Source organism: Melanaphis sacchari, unplaced genomic scaffold (assembly GCF_002803265.2).
Source record: "Melanaphis sacchari strain LSU unplaced genomic scaffold, SCAv2.0 Contig2_pilon_pilon, whole genome shotgun sequence".
Taxonomy (NCBI): domain Eukaryota; kingdom Metazoa; phylum Arthropoda; class Insecta; order Hemiptera; family Aphididae; genus Melanaphis; species Melanaphis sacchari.
The window spans coordinates 1,294,043-1,306,942 of record NW_020271173.1 but is presented as its reverse complement, the minus strand read 5'-3'; the positions used below and the strand labels follow the sequence as shown (position 1 = coordinate 1,306,942).

The window sequence follows — 12,900 nt, the reverse complement described above, 5'->3', positions numbered from 1 at the left end:
CATATAGATTTGGTAAATTTATTATTAAAAACACTTATAATTTGCATAAACTGTCTATGGAATAAAAAAAAATTAAAATATTATACTATAGCAAAAACAAATTTTTATACAGTAAGTAAGAAAAAATAATTAATGAATATCAAATTTAAAATAGCCAAATAAATTACTAGTCTTAAGTTCAATTCAGTGTTATATATACGTGTGTTATTGTGTAAATCATACAAAAAATATTTTTATTTCTATTTTATGCGTCATTATTTACATAACTTTTCTTTGAATAAATAATGACAAAATGTTACATATTTTTTTATAGTAATTTAAAATCCCAAATGACAAGAACATTCAGTGTCAAGCAAAATGTTATTCTCAAAGGGAATTACGCCTGGTCGTTCATTTGTTTAAAAACATTTCGAAAAAGAACTCACGTATAATATCTAGACTTTGGTGTTCTAAAAATTACAGATGGGACTTAAACAGTTTAATAGGAAAAGTTTCGTGGTTTTTTTTTTAGGTTTTTTACTACAATAAAGTCATTTTACAGGCATGACATTTCTTACTTAATAATTCCATGAGGGTGTTAATAATAATCACTAATCTAGTGTGAAAAAAGGACTTAATACTATCGTAAAGTTTGTTTTATAAACTGACAAAATGAAGCAATACTATTTATCATATAATTACTGTGCATCTTGGCATATTAACAACAAATATTTTTATATTTAATATTTTCGCCATGATATTAAAATGCAAAGATTAAACATATTATATTTATGTGATAAGTTCTATCTAAAAATGGTTCAATATTTTATTATACTTAACATAGAGTATAATATTGTGCATAGTAATTTCTAATTTATATAGGCATTATACAATTAATTTTGCATGTATATATATATTAATATATTTTAAGAGTATTATTATATTCCAAGCATTATAAACTATTATTATGACGGTTGAGATTTTTCATCAAATTCATAAATTTATCAAACTATAATCTCCTTAAGTATTAACTCAAAAAATCACTAAATTGTAAAAAAGTTATACATTTAACATTTTAAAGTTTTTTGAATGTAACTTCGGTATTGAGAGTGAATTTTAAGATCTGTTTTTATTACTCAACGTCAACACATACGTATAACTATAATAAGAACACCACAGTCATTATATATAAAATAAATGTTGCCACTTATTACTGTAAGACTATCAACGACCTCCGGCCATCAATATTAATTTAGATTTATCTGTTGCATCTGAAGGACCAAACGTGGTCTATCGTTGATTTTTTTATATAAAACCATCCAAGAATAACGTAAAAGGTCACCTTAAAATTGTTTTTAAAAAATAAAAAAATAGTTTGTTTAGGGACCTCAGGTTGTTTTTAGAGTTTCTAACATCACAAAGTAATACATTAAATAGAATATTAAATTATAAGTAAAAAAAATAAAATGTTTTGTGAAATTACCTACCTACACATTTTAAACTGACTGTTATAAATCAGTTTCAATCCTACTTATAATTTAGTCTAATGTAACACGAAAGTCATAAGATAGCTATTTATTTCAAATGTGTTTTAAAATCATCTTCAAATTTCTCAAGTATAAAACACAAAAAAATATAATTAATATTTAATGCATCAATTGACATATAAATATTATTTTTTTTTTTTAATTGAGTTTATTAATAATTGTTGCATCTTGGTATTTTTGAAACTTAAATTCGACGCCATTTCTATCACAATAAATACAATACAAATTGAAATGTAATAATTTATTATGTTAATTAGTTTTCAAATTATAATATTTAAAATCAATTTATTATCTCCAGAAAATATGTCATGTGATTCAACTTTAATGTATTATAACTTGTAAAAACATACATATTATAAACAATTAATTGAATTTTTATGTTCTAGGTTTTAAAATGCTACCTAAGTATATCGCCACTAGTGTTTTAACACTTGTTTTGATTTTCGCTGATTACTTATGTAGTTCAGTTGGAAGTATGGAAATTAACATTGCTCATAAACTATGCAAATGTTTTAACACAACCAATGATAATGGATCGATTAAATGTATATGTGTTCAAAATGAACTTAAAGAAATTCCAAATGACCTGCCAACTCCTTTACACGAACTGTATGATGATCATTTTTTTAGCTTTTAATAAATATTGATAAATATTTTTCTTTTAAGGATAATTGGAAAGGCTTCAATTGAAAATTTAACAAAGGATTCATTCAAAAACTACAGAACAAGCCTTAGAGATATGTAAATATACTATATATAATATAATATTTTAAATAAGAATTATAATATTTATAAAAAAATAAAGGTAAAATATTTTTGTTTTTCAAATAATTTTAAATCTAAAAATGACTCATATTCTAATATAATTTATTATTTAAAACTATTTATGTGTTCTAAGCATACAAATTCTGTTTAATAATGAAATTTGCTTATCTGTATATACGTATTATAATATTAATGAAATTTCTCAATTTGTGTGTAGGTAGAAATTATATATATATATATACAAAAAAATGTATAATAGTTATAAAAATGTACAAAAATAAATAGTACTGTTATTCAATGATTTTTTTTCTGGATATAAAAATTTGGGTGGACGTAAAATTCTTATCAAAGAAGGAGAAAAAATATTAAAATTTATTTATTAAATGAAAATTATTTAAACAATGATTTTAAGTAAAATAAATTTTAAAATGTAACGTAATAAATAGCCACCATAAATTTTGTATCAAATGGTTTTATTTATTGAACTAAATTTCAGAAATTGAAAAATTATCACATGAACAATGGGTTCAATTTAACACATTTTTTTTTTTTTTTGATATTAAAACTGATAACAATAAATAATAATTTTTATCTGTATGTATTTACAGAACATTAAGAGATCTAAAAAATTTAGCTTACATAGAAAATGGAATTTTTGATAAAATGGAACAACTACGAACTATGTAAGTACCCACGGATATATTATGTATAATTTTATGATTACTAGATACATGTATTATGAGGATGTTATACCAGTATGTGTTATCTTCGTCTAACAAATGTATAACATATTTAATTTTACGTTCACAATAATTTATTTTTAAAATTATAAGGAATTAGTCCATTATATAATTTAAAGGTAAAACTATTTTCTATGAAATTTCGAAAGCTTTTATTAATATTTTAATTACGAAGTAAATTATGAGCATTTTAAAACTGTAGATTTTTTTTATTGACATTAAAATGGATATAACTTGCTTCAAAACTAAGAATTTTAAATTTCAAAAATAACAATGTAAAATAAATTATTGTGAGTGTAAAATATACAATATTTTAAGATTTTTAAATGGAAACAACACATGTGGATGAAGTGTTCTCTTAAAGCGATTTTCTGATGAACGTTTACTGTTTTCAATAAAGTACTAAATGTGCTAAACATTAAAAACAGAATGCTATTGCTGTAAGATTGTTGTTATTATCTCAAATATATGAGTAACCAACAATAACACTTTAACATTCGTCACTGATTACTTACGAAAGTGTTAGGAGAGCCATTTTAGTGTTTAATAGTTTCTAATAAAAATATAATAGAATAATATTAATCAAACTTAATTTCTAGTTTTAGAAATAACATTAACAATTGTTAAGTATATTTTAACGATTTATAAAAATTCAATAAATATAATATTTTAAACAAAATGTTATTAATCATTTTAATATTATATAGATGTTAATTTATAAAAATATAAAGTACAAACAAAATATTAGTATCGTTAATTACAACTGATCAGTGTGATCATCTTTAAATAGCTGTTATTTTATATTGCTATAAGGACCATTAGGTGAACAAATATAGTAAGTCATGACATTTAAAGTTCTTTTAATGAAATCAGGAAAATTTCAAAAAATGCAAGCAAAAAATAAATGAAAATATTTTTAACTAAAAAGAATGTTTTTCTTTCATTCGTTTCGTTGTTGAAGTTCCGTTACAAACAGGGTATCTTATAATTTTCATACACTGCAGTTTGTATACTGTGCGACGTCAGCGTATGACACTTAATATTATCCAAATTGTTTTTTTTTCGAAATCTTTGATTCACTGAAAAAATACTTACACGCGTAAAATATTTCCCTTGGGAGCTGAAAGGTTTAAATTAACCTTTAAATTGATTGACTTAATTAAATCCTCAATTTAATGCAATAAATAATAAAAAAAAAATACAGATACACACTTTTATAAATTTTAGGCGACAACTGTAAGAGTAATTTAAATAATTAAAGGAAAATAATACCTTTTCGCCACAACATTTGGGAAAGTTAATTAATATTTTATTTTCGTTCAATATCATATAATGTAATTTCGTTCCAACAGCAAATGGACGAAGATTGCAACTTAAAATAATAATATAATAAATATAAAAATCAAAGGCCATCTATTGATCGGTCGAGTCGATAAGAACGACCGTTAATATCTGCGTAGATACCATAGTAAATAAATCATATCATACAATACTATATATTATTATAAAATTTCTTTAAGTCTTTCAATATCAAAATTTTCTTCCTCAATCTTCAGTACACCTATTTTAGTATTCTTATATAATATACCTCACAATACGTTTATTTCGTAATTTATTTGATATATTTTTATTTTTTAAAAATAAAAAATAAATAGACATTGTAGTTGTTGTATGCAAGCATGCTCCAACGATAGATTGATGAACGTTACTAAAATAAAAACTTCTGTGTTAAGTTTATTTTTCATTCGGCTAATACTACATTCTCAGCGAAAAGCTAATTATAGGTAATATTTTTATGCATGAACCACGTGAAAAATTCAATAATTTACTAGTATAACATACAACTTTATATCTAACACATTACTAATAAGTAATAACAATATTATATTCTATGCACGATAAACATCAAATTATATATTTTACGTTTATGTATAAGTTGAATTTGAAAAAAAAATTACAACTACGTATTACTTTTATTTGATTTTAGAATACTTTTTAAGTGGTTTATGAATTCTTAGAACGAATACTTCTATGTTTTTAGATAAGACTTTTGTAGCACATATTTTAAACTAGGTAATAGTAGTTTTTATATTATAATATGATGCAAATAATAAATTAAAAACACGAATTTGTATCTTTAAATTATTTTGTAATAATTAGTATTTCAATAAAGCTAGGTAATTATTCTAACAACAAATACCTATTCCCATAAATCATTAATGTTTAAAAAAAAAAAAAAAAAATATATATATATATAATTTAAATCCACTATAAAATTAATTAAAAAAAAAAAAAATTATATTTTACCTATTTTTACACTATTTATATTGTTAAATGTTTCAAGTTTTTTTTTTTTTTTTTAAATGACAACATCCATTTAAATTTTCATATTTAGAAAAATAAAATGAGGAAGTATAAAAGTAAAAATTCATTATTTTTTTATTAGTTCATATTTAATTAATTATAAATTATAATAATTTTAAGTTTAAACGAGTGGAATACTAAACTAACATTCTGAGGGTTAATTCTTGTACCACTTGCTTAAACTGCACTGATTAACTTAACTTATAACTTATAAGTTTTAAGTTATAAATAATTAGCTACATGTTTAAAATTCGACTGTGATGTATACAATAGACAGAAAAAAAATCTTTTTTTAAATATGAAATTAAAAATAGATATTTTCATTTGGAATAGTTATAAATCTTATTACATTTTAATGATATCGTATAAATAGTAAGATATATATTATATAATGTTATTTTGTAATTAATTTTTTTATATAATATACTATTTAATTTATGAAAAATACAAATTTCAAAGATAGCTAATGACTGCTTACTGTTTAAAAAGTTTTATTTTTCTGAGTATGATTTTTTAAACGAATCCTGTACTTTATAAAAGTAAAAATAATATTACATATTTTTATGGTTTAAATAGTTTGTAAAGTCACAAATACATTTCTGACAGAAATTTGATAATGATAAATTCAACGTTTCAGTGTCTTAAGATTTTATAGAAAATAATTAGAATCTCGACAGACACTCGGTAAAAGTTACGTCTAACGCCAATCAAAAAAATATTTTTAATTTATAATTTAAAATTCAGAACGCTTTTAATGCATATTTTTAGTATTTCTAATAAGTGTTCTTCTGAAAAGAAACGCGCTATGTTTTTAAACAACTTATTACTTATATGTTATTTAATAAACTTATATTTCTCACTTGAAGCGTACATTTATTAACACAAAATTTTGAATTATACTGCTTCCAAGAAAATAATTATCTTGCATAATATGTAAGAATTAAGTTGAATTATTCAATGGTATTATTGGAAAATGAAAATAAAAAATAATTATTTGAATAACCTTATTTGTGGCCATATTATATCTTATAATATATAGTTTATATATATATATATATATATTTTAAATTTTAAACCATTTTTGATGTGTGTTTGACGTGCAAACACCTTAAAAGTAAACAGACTGCCTTTAATGCTTGCACTTTTAACACTCTTATTTGGATACCTGTAAACGTCATATTTTTAAAAGGTTCATTTCAAATGTTTGTAGTTGACTCTACAAATATATACTTGCAGTAACATATTATTGTGTAACCACCAACATTATTTGATCATAATACAATATTTTATATCATTTAGAATTATGTTACTACATAATTATTATAAGTTAAGTTAAAAAAAAATCCTTTGCTTAAAAATCGACTATCCATCATAAAATTATAAGATAAAATAAAATTAGTACCGTGTGGGAGTAAATAACAAAAATAAAACTTTTTTGTGTTTTACATATTATAATATAAATTTAATTTTATTATTCAAAGTAAAAGTTTTTATCATTTAATATTTTAAAATGTTGAAAACTTGTTGTTTTTTATTTTTTAATTTTAATTTAGTTAACCCAAGAATGTGATAGGAAGTTATAACCATATAATATTTCAATAACCGGTTATATCTAATACAAGGATATAGTTTGTATTGGTAAAATGTGTACTTTTAAAGTTGTAGTTATTATATTAATTGTTAAACAATAGTAATTCTAATCTTAACTACATAAAACTATTTAACTTGTGATTTCTATACAGTTTAATTATGTAAACATACATAGGTAAGACTATAAATTAAATTTCGCATTACAAAAACATAAATTAAAACCAGTAGTCATGGGTAATTTGATATTTGTAATCCTTTTATGCAGAGAAAGACTAGGAAATCATTTCACGTATGACAGGCATTTTGACAAGGGTTCCCGTAAAAGTTGTAGATTAACCTCGTATAATATATGATACATCTTAACATAAGGGGAGATTTTTTTTGATAATAGCAGTAATCAATCACTGTGCTCGACCACTTTGACACATGTATTTAAATAATAGGACAGTTTTACTTATTATTTTAAACATAAATAGATTTCAATTTAATTAATGACAAATTTTTAACTGAACCATAAGTGATCGATTTTTAAAATTATAAATTGAGTAACTAGAATGTTTTATATTTAAGCATATTCTGGATTAAGACATAAAAAATAGATGCATGAATAGTTTAATTATTTTATCAAGTATCTATCTATAAAGATTATTTTATAACATTTTTGTTTTGAATCGAAAAAAACAAAATAACACAGACTTAAAATCTTTAATCTTTTAGTTTAATCAAAAAAATTTAAATCTAAGAGGTGTAAATTATAAATATCTCCTCGATCTGTATTTATCATACCTGTTTTTAAATAAATATATTTGAGCTATATATTTTAAGTTGTTACAGAAATGATTATATTTTGTCTTTTTTTTTCCGATCCTTAAAAAAAAAAAAAAAAAATTAAGTTCTTAATTAAAATTGATCTTGTTCTTAATATTTAAGCCATTATTATTATTATTATTATTATTTTAATCATATATTATATAAATATATTAATATAATAAAAATAAATACTCAAATATTGAATAGATATTAAATAAACATATAATATTAATCAAATTTAATTAAAATTCGTATGTAAAGAACCTAACTTATTATAAAGAGATACATAATATTTTAAAATCATAGTAAAAAAAATAAGATTTATCATTTTTCAAAAGCACGGTAATATTTACTATCTCCATTATATATATCGGTATTTAACACGTTTTATCAAAAAAATGTCATCGCATACTATAGTAACAGCTTTGGTTTCTAAAATTTAATAAATAAGCGTATTATGATTTATTGGAATCAAACACTGTATGATAATAAGTGATGATAAATGCTGTTTTTCTGTTCCAGTGTTATTCATATCGCGCCAAAACTGAAGGTGATTTCTCCATCTCTATTCGACGTGGATTTACCTAGATTGAAAATCTTGTAAGTAAACACTGTTTAAGAATAATATCTCACCTTGATTATTGTCATTGACTGATAATTTAAACATAATTTCTATAAAAATATAATAAATGATAATATTCTTCTTCTTAAATTTAAAGTTTTTATTAATTTAATATTTATGTTAAATTTATTTAATAATATTATATATAATGATAAAACACTAATTCTTAAAAAAATAAACATATACAAATATTTATGTGTATATATACATATTATGTAATATTAGATTTTTAGGTACTTATATCGTACTATTATTTTCAATAAAATAATATAATTTTTAAGTTACGATTTAAGTAAAAAATTACAATAATTAACACAAATTATTTTTATTAGATAACTAAATTGATGGAAAAATATTCTCGAATCTTAAAATTACTGTAAATAATCAATGTATTTTTAAATTATTATATTTATTCTCTTAATATCTATGAATACATACATTCTTTTCAAAAAACACATTCATTTTTGGAATCTAACAAATTTGTTCATATTCTTCTTTTATTTTCTCTGCTCTTTTGTGATGCCATTTATTCAGACATTTTTTACGATACATACTTATTACATTTAATATTTATTATTTTCATTAAATTTTAAGACTAAAATTTATGTTTATCTGGATTTTAATTAATTTTGATCAAATAACTAAAACGATAAAAAATAAATGACACAACAACAATTATTATCGTTATGTAGGTTGCATTGACAATCGTCATCTTCCGGGCACGAAATTATATAAATATTCTAAAAACAAAAATGGTCGTAAACACCATCTGGTTACTACACAGCATATTACTATATTTTAATGTATGGTACTGATATTAACTATTTTTATTTGAATATCCTATGACATCATAATATTTCTATTCTGTAGTTTGTCTTAAACTGTAATAATTTTACACAGGATATACACAATATAAACTACCATTTAATACAATTTCAAGCCGACTTTACTCAAAAACATTCCTCTTGCCACCTTTATTATGAATCTAAATGCTGGCCAAAATTATTTTTCAAGGATAGAAATAAAATCGAGCGTTGAATGAGCATGCATATACAATTTTGATTTTAACTTTCAGTGATGATTGTTAGCACTTATTATGTATAAACATATTTGTACTGTCGTTCGTCAATTTATTTATATTTTTTATTTAAATTATTACATAAATTATATTTATTTTTTTTACGTTTATAGATAAACACTATGTTACGTACATATTACGAGAACCGGACTGGCCGAATGTCAGTAAATGTTATTTTATATTTTTAAGAGTTAAAATTTACATGACATAAGGCCACAACTGCGTGTTTATATTTCACCATCAATTTAATAATAATAATAGCAATAATACAAAGCCGGTGTGGTCGCCTATATATTATGTATATGAATATGAACTCAGTTATTTTGTCGACTAAATTATTATAATCTGTAATAAACATGAAGAGAGGATAATAATCATCTATGAAGTTAGTGCTATTCACTACTATTTTACACCTATATTTAGTAAAATTAACCACAGGGTATTTCCCAATGTTTGCGGTTTTCATCAGTATTCTGGTTTAACCATGAAGAAATATATATTCGTTTTGACCGTACTATTGATTAGGAATATTAAAAGCACAACTTTTAAAACGTTATCATAAAGCACACGATTGACCCTGTAAATAAGTATTCATTTAATATATTTTATATTTTTACAATCAACGAGAAAATGGTGTTTTTAGATTTTGTTCGTATGTACCTATTGATTATACAATAATGGGTATTTTTGTATCTATTTATTATTCTTAATGTAAAAGAAAAATAAATAATTTTCTCTTCTACTTCATGAATGGTTTTTGATAAATTGGATTTAATTGGTCCTTCAGAAGACCAAGTATGAAAATCCTTAGAAATTTTTTGAACAATCAAAAAATCAAAAGAAAATAGCAATAATTCATATTAAAAATCAGTTTTCCGTAAAACCTTTTTAATATAACTGAAAAATAAATAACCATTGAGTCTTGTTTTTTTTGTGTTGATAAAAATATGTAGGCCCCATAAAAAACTTAAAAACACAATACGAGGTTTCCATGAGTTTTTTTTATTTAAACTCAAAAATCAAAATGACGTTTAAGCATAATTTTTTAATAGATATTTCAAATTTTGACTAAATTAGATGTTTAAACAAGTATAAAGAAAGAATTCAGTTTATTCGTGCAGTTCATTAATATTGTTTGTGTTATTTGTGAGGAACTTAAAACAATTTACATACAATATTATATTTCACTATACTCATTGGAATTTTCAAAATATATGTATTATATACTTTTAAGCTATTACCTATTTATACCATGAACATATTCATAAATTTCAACGAGTGGTCGTCAATGATTCAAATGTGAACAAGTGTTATAATAATTAGTTTTGTATAATATGATGTTTACATTAATAATTAATTCAACCTAACACATTACTTTAACAGTAAAACGAATTACCACAACAAAATACACTTAGTAATATAGATTAATATACCTCATTCGCTTAGAATCTTTTTTCGTTTATAATGATTTCAAACGCAATACATCCATTACAATGACCCACTGAAAAACGAGAGGATTACTCGACACCTACTGTATAGTAGAGCGGTTACCATCTCGTCCAATTTAATTTTAATTTTGAGTCGAGTCGAAAAAGATCATTTTCCAAATTCATTGGTAATAAAATAAAACAGAAAGTTGTTGACGAGCGAGAACGAACGTCATAGGTTATTAATTAGTTGAAATCACTATAAATCTACTTATCAGTGATGCGTTCTATAATACGTATAGGATTTATTGACATTAATGAGTGCGGTGTGTGAAAGTGTGTAAATGTTTTACCCAATCGAACAGGATATTTGATTAAAAACCGTTAATGTGTTTCCCGAGACAAACTAATCAAGGAAAAACTAATTAACACCATTTACGCTGTCATGTGTATGTTTGCGTGTTCCGTGTGCGTGGTTGTAAAGTTGATTTTTCATTACAATTTTGACGAAACAAACGCAGCTGTGGTTATAATTTTTGAACGAATTATTATACGTAATATATGAATGTGTAGGTAATATATAGATATATTATGTATGTTTGTTTGATGTATAAATTTACCTACTTAAACGTCTTAAATTGTTTTAAATGTTTATTGTTTACGCAGGTAGGTTATATGATCATGTAAACGATAATATTATATATGTAGGTACGGAATTACATAACTAAATAATATGTAATAGCGACTATATACGTATATTAAATTAAGTTTTGAATTGTGCTTACCAGTTTGTTTTTAATTACATGTGCGCCACATGGTTGATTTTAAAAGAGCATATTAAAGTGATTTTCCGACCCCACTTGGAAATTCAAAACGCGTTATTCATTAGCGGATGGAGTCTGCAGTATATGTTTACTGTAATCATCAAATTAATGTAAACTTGAAAAATTATTCTTTCTCTGTGATGACCATAAAGAAAAAAAAATTATGTTAAATTTATATTGGGATGACTTATTGGGGTTATTATTATTGATATAAATAACATTATTAATAGTGTTTTAAAATATACAATACAATGTAAAAAAATATACACGATAATTTAAAGTAAAAATAACCGATGAATTTTAAAATATTTTATGAAAAAACGGTCTAAGAAAATACGGCTATGAAATTTCTTAAAATCTTAGTTAAATAATTTAACACAAGGTACAAGAAATCGTATTCGAAGACAATTTAGGGTTCTTTGGAAAGTATTTTTCAAAGAAACTATTTTTCCAGTTACTACAAGCACAAACAATAAATCGTTGAAAAATTTACGGATTAAAAAAAAAAAACTGTTGATTTTATATTGAAAAATTTAATATATTAAGTTGCTTACCCGATATTTAGTTTTCACAATTTCTACAAAGTCTGTATAAATTATTGTGTTTTCAGTATAGTATTTCTGATTTTTTTTTTAATTATAAGTTTATTCCAGTAATACGAATTTGGGACGTTGTCTTATTTTCATTATTATTTAATCAAAAATACAATGTTTCGTTGATTAATAAAAATAAGAATCACCTATGAATTTTAAATTATCGTAGATATACCTAATTAAGTTTATGCTTTATATATATTTTATATATTTTATTAGAAAAATAACTAAGCAGATATAATAAATTTCAATGTGCATTTTACATACACATTTTGTTTTGAAATGTTGTGTATAAAAAAATAAACATTTTTAATATTTCTGTAATTTTTTAAGCTATCATTTTGCACTGAATTTAATATGGATTAAAGATTACAAAATTAGTCAATAATTTTAAATTTATCAAAAAATAAACGTGTATATATATATAAATACAATCGCGTTTATTTACCCAGTATGTATTTAAAAATAAAAAACTATATGCTCCCACAGCAGGGGTTCACATTTAACTAAATTCCTGTCGTCTAGCTTTCAAACATTATATTTTTGAATCTATTATATTAC

At 22.7% G+C, this 12,900-nt stretch overlaps 1 protein-coding gene across 1 annotated transcript in view; it reads left to right on the top strand.

Moving 5' to 3' along the window:
• Positions 1–12,900, top strand: part of LOC112596039 (lutropin-choriogonadotropic hormone receptor-like) — a 126,426-nt gene that overhangs the window by 58,305 nt on the left and 55,221 nt on the right. The window contains 4 exon segments of the mRNA XM_025341487.1: positions 1,913–2,135; positions 2,193–2,267; positions 2,900–2,974; positions 8,318–8,395. Of these exon segments, the coding sequence (XP_025197272.1) occupies positions 1,921–2,135; positions 2,193–2,267; positions 2,900–2,974; positions 8,318–8,395 (443 nt within the window). The 5' untranslated portion in view covers positions 1,913–1,920.